The 19,867-nt window shown below is 41.7% G+C and overlaps 1 protein-coding gene across 2 annotated transcripts in view; it reads right to left on the reverse strand.

Annotated features, from left to right (window-relative positions):
* Nucleotides 1-7,471: 7,471 nt before the first annotated feature.
* Nucleotides 7,472-19,867, reverse strand: part of NUP153 (nucleoporin 153) — a 133,365-nt gene continuing 120,969 nt past the window's right edge. For both annotated transcript variants that reach the window (XM_040353767.1, XM_040353766.1), the window contains 4 exons: nt 19,040-19,741; nt 15,924-16,193; nt 14,382-14,550; nt 7,472-8,542 (listed from right to left, as the gene is read on the reverse strand). In XM_040353767.1, the coding sequence (XP_040209701.1) occupies nt 8,473-8,542; nt 14,382-14,550; nt 15,924-16,193; nt 19,040-19,741 (1,211 nt within the window). In that variant the 3' untranslated portion in view covers nt 7,472-8,472. The remainder of the gene's footprint in view (nt 8,543-14,381; nt 14,551-15,923; nt 16,194-19,039; nt 19,742-19,867) is intronic.

Consider the following 19,867-nt stretch of genomic DNA (forward strand, 5'->3'; position numbering starts at 1 on the left):
AACCAGTGTGTCCAAGAACTCTGCAAAACATATAAAAGAAACAAGGGGGGGCCTCTCTAAGTGTAGTATTAAAACAGTATCATTTATTGCACAAGATTAAAAACACTTACAAGCTATAAGTTGGGAGTCACGTTCATTACAAGTATGTAGTCCTGGCAATTCTACTGCGACCCACAGGCTCCTCTCGCACGATCCGGGTAGCTGGGAAAGGTTCTGGTGTGAGTTACTGTGCAAGAGAAATTTGGCTTTTGACCATCGAAGGGATTTTTTTTTTCTACTTTGGCTGATAACAAGGTATTTAGTTCCAACTGCTTCCGAGCTATCAGTTGCCTATTAGATAGTGTCGGGTTTCCAATTTGTACTCTGTAAAAGAGGAGGGAGGTGCACTTAAGTGCATTATAAAGTTATTTTAATAGCGCCAACATAAACACGATTGGAGCTTTGTTTCCTGTCCTCACATCAAGGTCCGCCTACCGGGTGACGTCACTTCCCCCGTGCAGTCCATGCCAGGATCCCCATCACTTCCTGCTTTGGAATCAGCGTCCTGTGCAGACAAAAACACTGCCGAACACAAGGAAAACCAGATTGCCGACACCTCTCGAGGAGGACCTCCTACATGAAAGATATGCCTTTGATGTCTTCTTCCCTGTAAGTGCCTTTATGTTTGCGCTATTAAAATAACTTCATACTATTGCACTTACCTACGCCTCCCTTCTCCTCTTTTGCATTCCTCAGAGTACTCTGGATACGCTCTGGCAATGGCTTGCACCTGAACGATTTTTAAAGCATATATGGACAAATTTCAAAGCATACAAGGACAATATAAAGCTGAATTACCATACAGGCTTTCTCATTGTCATGCGCTGGGTAACCCTTTCGCTCCAATTTTTACTAAAATTTGTTGCCAGCATTCTTTATTTTTTTCTTGATTGACGCTATATTGACAAGACAGCCTTGTGGGCCACCCACAATGTGCTAGGGAAATCTTTTGACAATAAGCAGTCAGACGCCAAGTGTCCAGAGTCTCTGACAAAGCAATTAGAGTGGTGGATAAGGTTACAATGTTATGGTCAGACGATGGGCACCGCCGAATTTCAGAATTGGTGGAGTTGGCTAGAATAATGGGAGTACAAAAGACATAATCCAACCTGGCAAAAGAGTCATAGGGGTGGGATTAAAATGTATAGTCCTTAGCTCTGGTGTTATGAGCGTGCCAAGAATCTAGCAATTGTAACGACTAGTGTTTTAGTTAGCGATTTGGGGAAAATTGAGAGGTGGTGCTTCTGTCCAGTTGTGGGTGGGCCACAGGGTTAAAGTCGCCGCCTATAAACATATGCGATGAAGAGCATCTTTCAAGGACTTTAAAGAAGGCTGAAATAAAGGTTGCCAGTGCCACATTGGGGGCGTACACAAATGATATTGTGAGTTCTCGTCCGTCCAACATACCTTTAATCTGCTGTCTGGGTCCCTAAAAACGTGCTGTGCCTCAAACAGGAACAAGTTATGTAAAAATATAGCTACCCCTCTACAGCTTGAAAAGAAGTGTATAAAAAGCCTGTTTTTATGTTCTGATGATATACTGTATATAGGGTGATTATTGGAAGCAAAATGGGTCCTCTTGTAAAAATATAATTTGTGTACCCAATCTCTTGCAAAAGACACTGAATTACTGGCAACATTAAAATGGTAAAAAAAACTCTTAGCCTGGAAAAAAAAAAAAAAAAAAATTTAAAAGGGAAAATAAAACGCAGCCACTCACATTAAAGAAGAAGTCATCCAATGACGAAACGTCAGGGTGTGACGCTTATCCAGTGACCCAACATTCTGTACAGCCCCTGGGACCAGGAACAGGAAAGGAGCCTAACAGCAGTACTTTTACCATCCGGCCAGGAGAGGCATACAGGCACAGTACTGACATTATCTACGATTCTGCTTGTCACTTTTATATTGTGGTACGCACATATTATTAGGGGATGTTTTTTGGGGCTCAATAAATCGATTTTAAGCAATATTACACTATATGAGTTTTTCTATTATATGTGGTTGCGGTTTTAATGAACACAAAACATACGGACTGGTGGAGAGTGCATCGTCCAGGAGATACAAGGATTGTATACCAGGCTCTTTTTTTTTCCATTATTGTGGTGAGTGCATCCCCAAAAGGGGAGTTAATATCCCCCCACGTGGTGAACACCCCCTCTGGTGAAAGGAGCACTGATTAAAGTACTATTTTATGTATCTTATCCGCACTATCATCTGATTTCCTATACTCACTTGGCTTATAGAAGTATTCCAGACGCACGTCTGGAAGTAGCGCTGCTACAGTTTACATCGGACATTGGGACTCTAAGTTTTAATAGTTTTATGTTTTACTGTTCACTTTGATTACTCACATTAAAGAACCAGTAAGCTGTAATTTATTAAATTTTGGTTTTTGATGCACTTTATGCAAGTGGAAAACAAGAGCCTTTACGGCAGTCTGTGCCATAAGCCCTGTAACACACTGGTAGAATGTCGGAGACTTTTGCCGGTACAAAAAATACCAGCCATTATTCTGCCCGTGTGTATGTCGAACGTGCATGCTGGAAAACCAGCAGCCGACCAACTCCCGATCAGCGCTCTCAGCCAATGTCAGAGAGTGCCAATAGAGATGTTCTAGCTGTGGTGGTGGTGGTGGGGGGGGGGTAATCCCCATGTCAGAACACAACAGCTCAGCGAAGGAGATGGCTTGACTAACCTTGCATAGTTTTAGTACAGCGGCTAGGACCAGAGCTGTCCTTTTTTTGTGCAACCCATGGGGCTGCATGAAGAAAAAAAAAAAAACTGTACCAGGCTTTAGATCATAGTTCGATGGACACAAAAATTGTACACTCAAAAGTTCTAGTCATTCTCAAAAAAAAAAAAAGTTGAAGTTACACAAATTTATGTTCATGAAATGCAGTAGAAAATAGGGGAAACGTTTTTTTTACTCACCATAAAATCCCTTTCTCTGTATTCATTGAAGGACACAGCCCAGCATTATACATCTATAATGTTAAAGTGGAGGTTCACCCAAAAAACAAATATATAACATTACATTCAGTATACCTCAAACATGTACAGTATGTCTTTTTTTTGGGGGGGGGGGGGGGGTGTACATACGATATTATCGGTATTTTCCTCCCGTCTTCCGGGTACTCACTCCCGCGGGACTGGGCATTCCTGTGCAGTGCCGCAATGTCATCTGGGACTTCGCCCATATGATTGACGTGCCTGAGAAAAACTCCCACCGGCGGATAAGGCGTGTCATGACTTTCCGAAAATAGCCGAACTGCGAGTCGGCTCTGTACGGCACCTGCGCAGTCAGCTCTACACGGCTCCTAGTTGGTGCGCAGGCGCCGTATAGAGCCGACTTGCAGTTCGGCTATTTTCGAAAAGTCATGACGTGCCTTATCCACCTGTGGGAGTTTTGCTCAGGCACGTCAATCATATGGGCGAAGTCCCAGATGACATTGCGGCACTGCACAGGAATGCTCAGTCCCGCGGGAGTGAGTACCCGGTAGCTGGGAGGAAAATACCGTTAAGACCGTATGTACACCCCCCCCCAAAAAAAAAATGCATACTGTACATGTTTGAGGTATACTGAATGTAATGTTATATACTTGTTTTTTGGGTGAACCTCCGCTTTAAAGTCGTGCTTGCCCAATGTTAACTAAACAAAAAAAAATTAAAAATAAGACTAATAGTCCATGAGAAAATGTAAATAGTACAAAAAAATGGAAAAAAAGTCCAAAAAAGTGCCAGACATCTCCTCTTACCAAGTGCCAGTGCCCAAAAAGTGCTTTAAAAGGGGGCAAGCTTACTGAGGAACAGGAAGTGAGAAATTCAAAGATTTTTTTTTAGAAGGGAAATCTAAGGAAAAGGTAAGTGAACCAACAATGCACTAGCTTAAAAGGAACCTATATAGAAAATAAACAAACCCTTACAACCCCTTTAACCACTAGCTGACCAACCGCCAAAGTTTTATGGTGGCAGGTCTGCTCGGCTGCGCAAAATCACGTAATTTCGCATTTCAGCCACTACGGGGGCGCGCACCCCCTGCTCGCCCCTGGTGCTGCGCGTGCCTGGCTGGCGTGATCACCACCAGGCACCCACCCAGTAAACACACAGCTCCCTGTCCTGTCAGGGGGAGAAATGACTGATCACATGTTCATACAATGTATGAACAGCGATCTGTCATTTCCCCCAGTCAGTCCTCCCCCCCCCCCCCACCTTCATTTAGAACACACAGGGAACATAAATAACCCCTTTCTCGCCCCTAGTGTTAACCCCTTCCTTGCCAGTGAATTTTTTTTTACAGTAATCAATGCATTTTTATAGCACTGATCGCTATAAAAATGCCAATGGTCCCAAAAATGTGTCAAAAGTGTCCGAAGTGTCTGCCATAAGGTCGCAGTACCGATAAAAATCGCAGATCGCCGCCATTACTAGTAAAAAAAAGAAAAAACAGGTGTTTATACATACGGTTGCGCAGGTATTTCAGCAATTGTTAACAGCCCAGCAATCTTGACCGTAGGCTTATAGCGCCACCTTCAGAAGTAGGGCAATAGAAAAAATAAATAAAAGCACCACCTATGGGCAGCCCTTACCAGTGGCTGCTGAACTCCTTGTTGCTCCCTGATGATTGACAAAGGCCACTGCTATGGCATTTTCTGACTAAATCCTGACTGGTCACCTCCAAATCTGCTCCATCGAAAGACAAAACCTGATTGCACATAGTTCGATTCCCCATTTGTCAAATATCTGAACCATAGACCTCCCCTTTCACTTATTTTTTAAGGTGGAAACGATGGGACCCAAAGATCTGCAAGTATGATCACAGGGTGGACCATCTGTAAGACAGCAACAACCAAACTGAATTGTGGAGCTTCTGATGCTCGTCTTACAAGAAAAAAAAAAAAGGAATTCTGGTTCAGCACCGGCCAAGATCTAGGTAATCCTACCGATTGGTCAGTATCAGAGAGGACCTCTTGAACATCAAGATTCTTCAAGATCCAACTAAAATCCAACAAAGAGCAAATTGCGAGTGACAAATTGTTCTTAAGGGAAGGTGGAGATCCTGCTAGGAGATAATCCAGGTAGCACAGCACAGAGATCCCCTGCCGTTTCAGAAATGCCAGAACTGAGGTTAGTACCTTGGAAAACACCTAGGGGTCTGGAGCCAGTGCAAAGGTAAGGGCAACAAACTAGTAGCGATACTTCCATAACAAATCTTTTGGAACATTGGTGTTTCGCATCAACTGGCATGTGTGGGTATGCATCCTTGACATCCAAGGAGGCCACTATATACCGAACGGATTCCATCTTGAACTTTGGCACTGATGCAAAGGCATTGAGAGCCAGAATCTGCTCCATAACAGATTGGCCCCAAGAGGTTTTGCAGCTTCTAGATGGTGAAAGACTGGAGATTGGAAGAAAAGAATGACTGGCGGGTAGTAAAGAAACAACCCCCGCCCAATGTAATCCATTCACAAACCCATATGTCAGAGAGGTGAGGCTCCCAAAGTTGTACAAACCAGCAGATATTACCCCCTTACCTTGGTGTGAACAGGTGGAGGCAAACCTTCATGACATGGAGGGCTCAGCTGCAGGCTTGTGTTGCTAGGAGCCTTTCGGCCCACCGATTGGAGCCATAGAGGACTTAGATTTATTGTCCAAGGTGCCTGAACAATGAAAGTTGCTCTGAGATTGTGTAAGGAAAGTGCTCTTACCACCTACGAGATTCTTGATAATATTGTCCACCTAAGCACCAAAGAAAGATTCACGCTGAAAGGGCAACTTTGTTAGGGCCTTCTGAGAAAACTGGTACCCCCCAGAAGAGTTTGGAGAGCAAGGGGATAGCATCTAACTCACATGTGCTTGAGGGCCCTGGACCTGCTGATCCACCACATAGATCAGGAATACCCATTCTTTACCTAAATCCCGATGCAAAATTCTGGCCCATTCTGTAAGAGTATGGGACATTAGAGCTGTAGCCAGAACGGGGCTAAACCAGCAACAGTAAAAATGGGCAGATCGACTACTTCAGCCCTCCTTTGCCCAGGCCCTTAAATCAAGGGGATTCTTCCACTGGACTCATAGTAGTCTTATTTAGCCTGAAGAAGTCAACTTTTCAAGAAAAGCCTCTTCAGAAACAGGTCATAATACATGGCACACTGCTCCGAACGAACGGGTACCTTTCCCTGGACAGTCCACCTCCCACCAAGATCCAGTCAAATGTGTCCACCTGGATGGGGCGAACCTCACACGTATCTAGAGGCCTGCATGCGCTTGCTAGATGCGCTGGGGTGACGAGAATCTATAGTATCCAGCCTGTCACCCAACTAACCCTGGCAAAAAAGAGCAACAAAGGGTCACACCCTTGACACAAAACTGAACTGCTTATAACAGATGGTGAACTTGGCCACTAGAAAGAGCTGCCCAAAGGCGGCGCTTAGTTAATTGGTCTGGTGTGCTACTACTGAAGGCAGGGTTTGACAAATTTGCTTGGAATCTAGAAGCCAGCTAAAAAAAGTTAGGAGCCAAAAAACACCCCATCCTGCCAAACTCGGGCGCAGAAGCATACGCGAGTAGTGCCCGCATATGTAAACGGTATTCAAACCAACACATGTGAGGTATCGCCACGATTGGTAGAGCGAGAGCAATAGTTTTAGCCCTAGACCTACTCTGTAGCTCAAAACATGCAACCTGTAGAATTTTTTAAACGTCGCCTATGGAGATTTTAAAGGGTAAAAGTTTGTTGCCATTCCACGAGCGGACACGCGGACAAGCGTGACACGTTGGGTATCAATTTATACGGCGTAACATTATCTTTCACAATATAAAAAAAAATTGGGCTAACTTTACGGTTGTCTTATTTTTTTAATTAAAAAAGTGCGCCTGTAAGACAGCTGTGCAAATACGGTGTGACAGAAAGTATTGCAACGATCGCCATTTTATTCTCTAGGGTGTAAGAATAAAAAATATATATAATGTTTGGGGGTTCTAATTAGAGGGAAGGAGATGGCAGTGAAAAAACACATTAGAACTGCTGTTTTTTGCTACTTGTAATGTAACCTGCCACAAGATGGCTACTCCTAGATTCCTTCTGTGAAGGCCGCAAAGCCGCGGCCTCAATTACCGGTCGGTAATTGAGGCTGCGGCTTTGCAGCCTTCTGCAGGCCTCCGCTTCCATTTGTGAAGGTCGCAAAGCCGCGGCCTCAATTACCGGCCCGCCTGCGCCGGCAATTGAGGCCTTCTGCAGCCCTAAACTGCGCCAGGTCACAATTGCGACCTGGCGCCCGGATTTTGTGGAGGCCTGCCTGATGGTGTATAATCCTGCAATCAAGATTGCTGGGCTGTGTCCTTCAATGAATGAGAAATTGCTTTATGGTATATGTTGAAATAATTCAAAATAAAGATGTGCACAACATAAACATTGGTAGAGTTAAAACAAGTTGTATTTTATCATTTTATTGATGGCATTTATCCAATGGTTTTACATGTTAAACTGTTATACTGTAATAAACATGGCTTTAATATTAAACTTACTAATTATCCAAAGTCACCACAGTCCATTTGTGTAAATATAAAAATATATACTTAATACTTTGTACAATACTGGTTTTTGGTCCAAACAAAAATGGATCAGAAAAGCCAATAACCTAATACCTTAAAGAACTTCCAATTTTCTTTAAAGACTATTTGAATGGAATTAGGCAACTTTGAATAATGAGATTTACATACAATAAAATTTGAGACATATCTAAACAAAAAAAAAAAAAAATTGCTGCAACACAAAATTAAAAGTTCAAGTTCACAGATTTAGGTTATGTTGAAAAGTATGCAGAAACCAAATTATATTTACATGAATATCATAAAGGAAAAATAAAGGCGAACATGAAGTAGAATAGAAAAAGAAGAGAAATGCATAATCTTAGAACTACATATCTAACAAGTCTAGAGAAAAAAGGACCATTCTTGACTCAATCTTTCGCTATCAGAAAGGATTTGGTGCACAACACACTCAAAATCACACATACACCAGCACAACGAGGCATAGAAATCGCTCATCATCCTCTACACTATACATACCGCAATTCCTCCCATATAATTACAATTTCAAAGCGTCAGTAAAATAGTGGTGCAGATGAAAAAAGGTACTTATTATACAAAAGCCATTCGCTGTGCGCTCTATATTTGCTTGTACAGCCAGACCATGCCAAGTCAGGTACTTTAAAGATGACAGATTTGGATATTTTTGTGTAATAATTTCCCATCACCAAATGTGTTTTTTATTTTTTTTATTGGGAGAAGAGAAAGGGGTGGATGGGACTTTCAGCTCAAAATGTCCTTGGACAGATCTGACTTCAACTAAACACAGCATGAGGTACACTCCAGTATTTGCACAAAGCAGGACACCATTTCTCGGAAGAGATTGATGACTCAGATGCATCAATTTTTTCTTCGTCTAGCAGTCCTAATTTTCCGATTAGCAATTTGGGGTGTCGTCTTCCCATTACTCCTGTGAAGAGAAAAATATAAGGTGACATACCTCTAGAGTAGGGATGCACTAATATAAAAATAAAAATTCATAACGAATATGGATACTTTTTCTCAGTACTCGCCGATACCGGACGCAACTTTGTTTATACCTTAGCCGTCAGCAATGGTACAAAGCATTGACAATTTACAAATTAAACACACTATATATATATATATATTTATATATATATATATTTATATATATATATATTTATATATATATATATATATATATATTTATATATATATATATATATATATTTATATATATATATATATATATATATTTATATATATATATATATATTTATATATATATATATATATTTATATATATATATATATATTTATATATATATATATATATATTTATATATATATATATATATTTATATATATATATATATATTTATATATATATATATATATTTATATATATATATATATATATTTATATATATATATATATATATTTATATATATATATATATATTTATATATATATATATATATTTATATATATATATATATATTTATATATATATATATTTATATATATATATATTTATATACATACATATTTATATATATAATTACTTATATATATATATATATTTATATATATATATATTTATATATATATATATTTATATATATATATATATATATATATATATATATATATATATATATATATATATATATATATATATATATATATATATATATATATATATATATATATATATATATATATATATATATATATATATATATATATATATATATATATATATAAAATATGTTAAAGATTAAAAAATATGACCAAAGCAAACAAAAAAAAAAGTTTTAATTATTTAATAGTTTATAAAATAGAAGTAAAAAAAAACAAAAAAAAAAAACAGTAAGATGGTGATAATCAAATGTAGAATAAGGAGTTAATAAGGCTGGTTTAGAGTAGACTAAGGGTTAATAGGGGGTTAAACAGGAAAAAAAAAAAAAAATGTGACAGGTTGCTTTAAAATGGCTTAATCTGCAGATCGAAGTTCATCCCTTTGTTTCTTTTTATCTATCCGTTTATTCATTTACAGATCAATGTTTCTTTTTTATTTGTTTCAGCGGCTGAGCAACGTTGTTGATAAACATTGCCCCGGCTGCTTTTTTGTCTTAACAGCTCCAATTCCTGGGCCTTAATTTATACTTCAGCAGGGGAACCCCCACTGAATAAGTAATCGGTTGTTAGGCCCCTTTCACACTGGGGCGTTATCTGAGCAAAGCCTCATCTGCAATCCCAATGTGCTGGTAAAGCACCGCCAAGACCAACGTTTTAGGGTGTTTTTGCAGTGCCTCAGTGTGAAAGGGCAAGGCGTTTTTACAGCGCTTTCATTTCATTTCAATGGAGAGGGGCGTTTTTGGAGCTTTTTTTTTTTCCAGCACCCAAAAGCTGCTCCAAAGATGCTGCTTACAGTACTCCGTGTGAAAGGGTCCATTGAGATGCATGGAGAGCGTTTTAATAGCGCTATTTAAAGCTAAAACGCTGTAAAAACGCTTTAGTGTGAAAGGGGTCTTAAAGTGGACCTTCAGTAATTTTTTCAACTTTCCATTAAATCTTCTGCACTTGTTTTAACTTTGGATAGTAAAACATTTGTTTACTGCTGGTAAATACCTTATACAGCCCGGTTAGCGGGCGAAAAAGGGTTGACGCCCTGCCAGCACGGCGCCCCAGTGTGAAAGCACTCGGATGTCACACTGGGATTGCAGCTGAGGCTTTTTCCAGGAGCTTTTACAGGTGCTATTTTTAGCGCAAAAAGCGCCTGAAAAACGTATCCAGTGTGAAAGGGGGGTAAAGTATCAGTTTCAGGCAGCGTTAATTTAGTCGACTAAATCATTTTCGTAGGCTAAATCAAAACTATTTTAGTCTACTAAAATACGACTAAAACTAAAATGCCATTTAGTCAAGACTAAAACAAAATTGAAATTTGATGTAAAAAATGAACACTGTTCTGTAGTGCATGTTCATACCGCAATGCTTTAAATATTTGATGTTTCCCTTCAGCAGTATAGGAAATTGTTGAGAAATGCTTAACCACTCCTGGACCGAGCCTATTTGACATTTTTTGACAAGTTAAAAGCTGTATTTTTTGCCCCAAAATTACTTAGAACCCCCAAAACATTAAAAAAATGATATATAGGAGATATTAGAGCTCTCTCTCTCTCTCGCTATTTATTTTAGCGCAGACTCTGGAGACTAAAATGGCAGTCGTTGCAGTACTTTATATAACAGTATTTGCGCATCGCTTTTAACACAATTTTTATGAGGAAAAAAAACACTATTAAAAAACAAGAACCATAATGTTATCCAAGATTTTCTCTCTAATGTTATGTTGAGCAAATTGATAGCCAACGTGTCATGCTTCAAAATTGTGCACACTCGTGAAACGGTGAAAAACTGGTACTTAAAGCCGAGGTTCATCCTAAAAAACAACTATGTACCATGCCATCCAGCATACTAGCGTCAGCTACAGTGTGCCTTTATTTTTTATTTTTTTGCGCTGTACTTACAGTTTAATCCTTTAGTTTACTTTTAGACAAGTAGGCGTTCCTATGAAGAGGGGAACATGATTGACGGCCGGCTATGGCGTGTCACGCGTTTCCGAAAATAGCCGGAGTAGGACTCGGCTCTTCACGGCGCTATACGGCGCACAGACTAGGAGCTGACAGTGCAGGCGCCGTATAGATCCGAATCCTATTTCGGCTATTTTCGGAACGCGTCACGCACCATAGCCGGCCGTCAATCATGTTCCCCTCTTCATAGGAACGCCTATTTCCCCGCCGGAGTCTGAAACTAAACTAAAGGATTAAACTAAGTACAGCGCAAAAAAATAAAAAAATAAAGGCATACTGTAGCTGGCGCTAGTATGCTGGATGGCATGGCAGACCAAGAAATTTTTTTTTTTTAGGGTGAACCCCCGCTCTAAAAAATCTCCAAAAGGCGATGTTTAAAAATTTCAACAGGTTACCAGTTTAGAGTTACAGCGGAGGTCTTGGGCTAGAATTATTGCCCTCGCTCCAATGATGGCATCGAGGAGCCAGTCTTTTGGCTGCCGATTTTCAAGCATGCCCATCTGACAGAAGCCAGCCTAACAGTTGGCTTCTTTCGAACCTGCTGCCATACACAAGGCCAAATGGCAGCCGATCGATGTTGCCCGACATTCAGCCCGTGTGTACTTGGCTTGATGTGATGGGCAGCAGCTCACTAGGGAGGGACAGTGCAGCAAGGTGGGGGCGATAGGAGATCCAGCAACTTATGCCACCATAGGTCCTTTTTTACATGGGTGCCTCCACTAAGCAGAATCTGCTTGCTCAGTGGGGGATCTCTGATAATCCCCGCTGAGCAGGTGGATGAACGGTCCTTTCCGCTCCGCTGTGCAGAGCCAACACGGGCACAGCCTGCTCTCCTCTATGGGGCAATCTGCTAGAAACCAACCACCTGTCAGTTTCCATCTTCTCCACCAGACGGATGGAAAATGGGACTACCATCCGTTTTTTTGGCGGACAGGATCGAAACTTTATTTTTATTTTTCCATTGAAATACATTCTTTATTTTTATTCCTCCCCCTGCCATGCCACAGCCACACAACCAAAGGCCCCTTCCACACAGGCGATCCGATCAGTTCCACCTGTCAAGTTTTTTTCAGGTGGACCTAATCGGACCCTTCTGTCTCCTCTATGGAGCGGCCAACACCTGACATCACCCGATCCCGTAGGCCAAAAACAGGATGAATGGTAGTCCTGTGTGGAAGGGGCCTTTGGCTGTGGCATGGCAGGGGGAGAGTTACTTTTTTTTTTTTATGAAAATGGAAAAAAAATAAAAAAAAATTATGTTTCCATCTTTGTGGGGTGTAAATGGAACAGAGGCAGTTCCAACTAGCTGCCCCATACTACCCGTCTACTCACTATTAAGCAAAGGGCGCCAGATGAAGCCCACAACTTCTCTTGGGAAGGAGATGGGTGGGCAGTGAGAACAGGCACGGGAAACACTTTGTGCCCTGAGTGACTGCTTGTCACGGCCACCACAAGAGGGTGCCAGTTGCCCAATCTCGCTCCAAAAGGCTGCAAAGCTGCGGCCTCAATTTCTGGGTGATGCGGCATCTTAGTCTGCGTACACCTCCCGCAGTAGAGCCCAGGAGCCAGGTCAACAATTCTAATTGCCAATGTGACCTGGCGCCTGGGGTTTGTCGAGCCCCGAGAGATAGAGATAGAAATTATATCTATCTCTATATAATTTATTTGACTTTATATGTTTTACTTTTAAACTGTCTCTAAGGGGAAAAAAAAAATTGATCACTTTCATATCTATTACAAGGGATGCAAACATTTCTTATAATAGGAAAAAAGCATCCAATGTGAGATCCGAGGTCAAAAAGACCTCAGATCTCACATTTACTTTTAGAATTTTTTTTTTTTTTTTTTAATTTGTCCCTTTAAGACGAGAAGTGGCCTTTGACATCACTCCGGTCCTCCAAGGGCATAGGAGCATAGTTTCCATCGCTACCGACAACTCCGATAAGCGGCAGGAGGGTGGGGCACCTTTCCCGCAGCTGAAACCACTTTTATGTTAAAACAATTTCAGATGCCTAAAATGGAACTAAAACTGCAATTTAGTCCTCAGACTAAAACCAATTTGAATTATGTTGACTAAATTAACACTGGTTCCAGGTATCGGAACATTTGCACGAGTACCAATACTCATGCAAAATGCATAGAATCGGCACTGATGCCAGTATTGGTGCAACCCTACTCAAGATAAACACTGCAAAATTATCAGACGCAAGGGGACATCACTTATGGTGTCAGCAATAAAAAGCAAAGTCTTCTCCCACCCTACAGTAAAGTTATTGCGTTTGATCTTATTGCTGACTGCCTACAGTGACTGTGGTCACCTCCAACTATTTAACTCAAACCTGCTACTAGCCGTTTGTTTTTTTTTTGCCTTGCAACATGAGCCCAACCACCATGTGGTCACACATCTGATAATTGTCTTGCTGCAACGGGTGCCCTCGGCTCACACTCTAATGGCCCAAGTGCTGCTATCACAGTGTTCAATAATGTGGGAGATATCTGCAGCCTAATATTAGGCTGCCCTCTGATCCCAGGATCTCTCCCGTATTTGGAGTTTTCCCCCTAGCTCCATCAGGTGTGGCCAGCTACTCTTCCTTTTTGGCAAAGGTTTTTCCTACAGTCATGCAAGACTTTATGGCCCAAATTACTGATGGATCACAGAGGCCACAAGCATTCCCCATATTGGTCATCTACCTGCGGCCTTGCTAGCCTCAGACAACTACTGTGGACATTGTCTGATTTTGAGTAACAATGCCCTGCACTCATGACAATTTAATAGACAGAATTAGCAGGGGGATTACACACACTGGGTTCACCTTCTAAGATAGGCATAAAACCACAAAGGTCTTCAAGGACAGTACTCTGCACCATGTAGACCATAGCCCTGGACCTGTAAAGAATACTGCAGCTAACTCCATGTGTTGTACTACAATCCAAGTGGAGACCCCTTAGCAGGACCCAGAAACATTACAGTCTGGCCCTGCATTTTCTACTAGTCAGAGTCTGGGTATGGTCCCATGACCATGCCAAGTAGTCAAATCGCATGAAGTGCCAAATCCTCCTGTAGTCAGCAGTTATAACACAACAGTTAGACTCCTTACAACAACAAACGAGGAATAGTTTTGAGCAGAACCTGAAGATTAAGGAATATGAATTGCAAACAGGGAATATATTGTTTTTGAGAAAATTATGCTTACCCCAAATTAAACGATGGAGTCTGATTAAATGATGGTGTCTGATTAAATGGAAATCCAGTATTTGCAGGCTGTGCTGGGTTAGCAACAGAATTTGAACCAAAAGTAAATACTCCTGTTGAGCTTGCACCACCAAAGTTAAAGTTTGAACCTCCAAATGGAAAGGCACCACCTGAAACAAAAAGGCAAGTTAGAACTATGTTGTACAGGAACATAGGAAAGCAAGTGTTTCAAAATGTTGGCAGCTGAATAGATCAGGCTGTGATATAGAATATATTACATAGATAGATATATCCAACACACACACACACACACACACACACACACACACACACTGATATATATACACGCACACACAAGGTGTCGCCTCTTACCTCTACCTTTTAAATGCTGTGACAAGGATTTGGATGATTATATTTTTGTGTACGTTTACAAGTGCTTGGTCTGCTGAGGGTTATATTTAAAATCCTGCTCCTCTATGCCGTTTTTCAGAAAGTGGGTCATCGTTAAAGTGATTGTAAAGTTTTTTTTCTATAAAAACAAACCTGTTGTACTCACCTTCTCTGTTGCAGTTGATTTGCACAGAGCAGCCCTTTGCTCCTGACCCCTCCCCCCCTCCTGTCGAGTGCCCCTATGGGGAGCAATCAAGCCAAGTCAAAGCTCCCTGTGTCCATTCAGACACTGAACCCCGGCCCTCTCTCCTATGATTAACTGACTGACAGCAGCGGTATCCAATGGCACCGCTGCTGTGTCTCAGCCAATCAGGAGGGCGAGTCTGAGACTTGTGGAAATCGATGGGGTTCGGGTAAGTATTAGAAGTGCTGAGAAATGATAGAATGCATGAAGATGAAAAAAGGAAAAAAACTTAAAAGCTCACTAAAAGGAACCCGAGAGTACACCAAACACTTATGATAAAAAAAAAAAAAAAATGAAAATTTGAGAAACAAAGACTGTTACAAAGTGAAGTTTTGGGGGTGAACCCCTTAAATGAGTCTATATTATGTTGCTGCAGCTGGTGGCGAGGCTGCTTCAAGTAAGGGCTAGGAACCCAGGAACGGTTTGATTATATTGCGATTGGCTGATTACAGTGGAAGCTGGCTCGCCGGTCTACAGTCACAGATAACCTACACGCCGAGTCACTGAGTTGGCATCCATCTGTGGATCCTGCTCCCCGCTGTTCATGCCGCTTGCAGCACATCATCCAAGGGTCACCCAGTGGTTTTCTGGTCTCACTGGACTTGGCAAGCCTGCATCCACTAAGCACTATGAGTGCAATCCATTTTATGGTCACTGAACGAATCTAATCTGTACTTGGAACATGCCTGGCGCTTCTCTCCCCTCTTGCCAAGATAAAAACCTTCTAACTTTACAATCACTTCAAATATTCTTCCAAATTAAAAAAAATCGGTGTTTCATTCTTACGCTCTATGAACTCAAAATGATATACAGTCTTAAGGAATTAAAGTGCTACAGGATTTTTTAGTTAAAAGATCTGCAATACTGAGAAAGAAAGCTCAGAGTAAAACCTGCAGTTTTAATACATACCAGGAGGGGGAGCTGCAGAGGATCCAAAATTAGGCTGAGCGCTTTGCTGTCCAAAAGCTGGGGACTGTACATTGCTGGTCAACGATCCAAAACTTGGGACAGTCTGAGAACCAGAAGGAAACAATGAACCAGACACAGGTACACCAAAAGCTGGGGCATTAGTCTGGGCAACAGTTTTCCCAAATGTTGGTACAGAACTGGTAGCAGCAAGGCCAGATGCAGGTGGGGCTGGTTGACCTGCTCCAAAGACAAATGGAGTTGAGCTGGTACCTGAAAAGGAAGTACAGAAATGGATTCAGGATTTGGCAATCTCACAGTGCACAATGACTAAACATTTAAAAAACAATTACAATACTGAGCAGCAAGGTGACATTTTCAAAAACATATACCGAAAAGTGCATTTATGGCGAGACTCAAACATCCACCGGGGAGAATTGAGATTACATGTGAACACAAGAACATGGCAATCTACCAAATCTGGGAAACAGTTGTTTGATATTAAAAAACCCAAGAGGCACTCTGATCCAGTAGAGATTCTTGACAGGCAGGGGATGAACTTGATCTTTGATACCATAAGCATAGACAATGGTCTGCCTGAGCCAACTATAGATGTAGGAATGCTTAGTGGTGGAACCTTACAGGGTCTATCCAGAACTACAGAAATGTAATCCATCTTTCTAAATGAAACAGTGGCTCAAGCTGGCCATACACAATTCATTTTTCGTTCAGCCAATAGGTTGAATGAAAAAATGAGCCGATTCCCTCGTCCACACACTCAAACCTTCCTGTGGTATTGTAATCTGATGAGCGTTGCCAACTATGGCCGGTGGCAATGATCATTTGGAAACAGGCTGGTTGTACAATCAATAGATCGGCTTAAAGGAGTTGTAAAGGCAAAAGGATTTGAATCTTTATGCATCAAGATAAAAAGGCTCCTGTGTGTAGCAGCCTCCCCAATACTTATCTGAGCACCCAAGAACAATGTTGCAATTGAGGTGAATGGCAGAAACTATCTTGGGCAAGAAGGAAGTCCTGCACCACTTAAAATGTTTAACCACCCCCAAAAAAAAAAAAAAAAATCATCCTGTTCCTTTAAATGACAATCGGCAGTTTTTTTTTTTATTATATCCCCGTACATACCGTATTTTCACCGCCGCTTCCGGGTAGGTCTTCTGCGGGACTGGGCGTTTCTAATTGATTGACAGGCTTCCGACCGTCGCATACAGCACGTCATGAGTTGCCGAAAGAAGCCGAACGTCGGTGCGGCTCTATGCGGCGCCTGTGCACCGACGTTCGGCTTCTTTCGGCAACTCGTGACGCGCAGTATGCGACGGTCGGAAGCCTGTCAATCAATTAGGAACGCCCAGTCCCGCAGAAGACATACCCGGAAGCAGCGGTAAAAATACGGTATGTACAGGGATAAAATTAAACAAAAACAGCCGATTGTCATTATGACAACTCGGCTGAATGTAATGTTAAAAACATTTTTTTTGGGTGAACCCCCGCTTTAATAAAGTGCTCATGTGCATCCAAGTGCTTTGTAACACAGATAGAAGTGTCCTGTGGTATATAGGGAACACCACTAGTCCCACTTTAAACGGCAAAAATTGCTATTGTACAAAAACAAGTCTTTATTAAACAATGCTGACAGTCCTTTTTAAAAAAGTGCATATGGTATCCAGTAATGGCACTGCGGACTTGCTTATAAATCCATGCGTCTGGAAATGATTGATAAGTGTTGTAGATCATGCATTGGTGCTCTTATTCCAGTGACCCCCTAGGTATTAAATGATCACCTTGGAGCGTGTCTTGGCAATTACGCTCAATCAATACACGCTTGTGAACCACCCCTGGATTCCATAAGGGTAACAAGATCCTGTGCTTTGATCAGTGTCTCGGGAATAAAAAGCCTTGATTGTTTAATAAAAAGTTTAAAGCGATATCACACTATGGAGGCTTTTCATTCCGGTGATACTGCGTGGGAAGCCCAGGATCCTGTTACCATTATAGAACACAGGGATGGTTCACAAGCGTGTATTGCAGGGTTCGACAAACCCCGGGTGCTAGAATTAGCAACCTGGAGCAGCACAGCTGACGTATCCGGTGTCTTAATCTTGAAGATCTTAAAATTTTCAGATGCCTAATATTACCAATGAACAACTGAAGAGATTACCTCTTTGCTTGAATCCCACAACTTCAGCTACATAAAACAGTACCCCATACATTTACACTGATGCAGCAATGTTAAAGTGATTGTAAAGTCTATTTTTTTTTATAAAAAACATGTCATACTTGCCTGCTCAGGGCAGTGGTTTTGCACAGAGCAGCCTGGATCTCCTCTTCTCGGGTTCTTATTTGGCTCTACTGGCCCCTCCCTCCCGTTGGGTGCCCCCACAGCAAGCAGCTTGCTAAGGGGGCTCCCGAGCAGTCACAACTCCCCATGTCTATTCGGAAACCGAGCTGTGGTCCCACCCATCCCCTTTCTAATTCTCATTGGCTGATCGACTGACAGCAGCAGGAGCCAATGGTGCCAAGCTGCTGTCTTAGCCAATGAGGAGTCCCTGACACCAAGACATTCCTACATTGTCAGAGCTAGAGGGAGCTCAGAGTAAGTATTAGGGGGGCGGCTGCACATGCGGCTTTTTAGTCGATGCAAAAACTAAAATCCCTGCATCTAGACACCACCGATCTAAAGCTAACCTATTTAGCGCTGTAAAGAAAAAATAGGTATACATACCATTAACCCGATCTCGAGCAGCGGAAGCTCTGCAAAGGGCACAGCCAACAACGGCTATGAAATGAATGGGAAGTGACATCATCCATAGATTTACTATGGGACTTCCTTTGTCTGTGTCCTCTGCACCTGTCTCCACAGCGAAGCCACGGCTGACAGCTCAGCATGGGATCTGGTCGAATCAGGTCAGAGCAGCTTTGAAAAAGGTATGTATACTCGTATTTTCTTTACAGGGCTAGAGAGATGTGTGTTCAAATGCTGGTGGCTATAGATGCAGGGATTTTAGTTTTTGCATGGACTTCCACTTTAAGATAAAATACATTCTGTCCTTACAATCACTTTAATATGCAAAACAAAAATAAACCTGAAAAGGCCGTTTTACCTGTTGAATTGGAGGTATTTGTCCCGCCAAAGGTAAAGCCAGTAGCAGCTGGTGCTGGAGCACTTGCACCAAACATAAAAGGAGTAACAGCAGCTGGAGCTGTACTTGCAGGCGTTTCTGCTGGTTTACTCTCTTGGCCAGCGAAAACAAACGTTGACTTGGATTCATTGCCACTGCCGAACACAGAGCCACCTGCTGTAGTAGTAGTCTGCCCAAACACAAAGGGTACACTGGAGGGGTTGGTAGATGCACTTGAATTGCCAAATAAAGTATTGGAACTTGCCGAAGTGCTTGTGGGAGCTGCACTTCCAAACACATTGCTAGCACTTGATGTATTCACAGAGGCCACGTTGCCAAAAACAATGCTGGAACTGGTTGGAGTCCCTGTAGCTGGAGCACTTCCAAATATATTGCTAGAACCTGCAGGAGTGTTCGAAGACAGGGCCCCACCAAACATATTGTTAGAACCAGTAGGTGCGGTCAATGAAGTTGCACTGCTTAACACAGTACTAGAAGGTGCAGGGGTAGTAACACCAGCTGAAGTAGCTGTGTTGGACTGTACAGCACTGCCAAATACATTACTAGAACTTGTCTGAGGAACACTGCCAAATACACTGCTGGAACTTCCAATACTACTAGATTGAGTGGCACTCGAGGATCCACTCCCTTGAAAGCCAAACACTGGCTTTGAAGAACCTGTTTCTGTGCAGAAAAAAAAAAAAAAAAGCTGTAATAAACAATCCCACAAACACACACCATAAAACGCAATTTTTGTAGCACTATTTTTCAAAGATACAAACATATCATGGCTATTAGCGTATGGTAGGT

The sequence above is a fragment of the Rana temporaria genome, chromosome 5, assembly GCF_905171775.1.
Source record: "Rana temporaria chromosome 5, aRanTem1.1, whole genome shotgun sequence".
Lineage (NCBI taxonomy): Eukaryota > Metazoa > Chordata > Amphibia > Anura > Ranidae > Rana > Rana temporaria.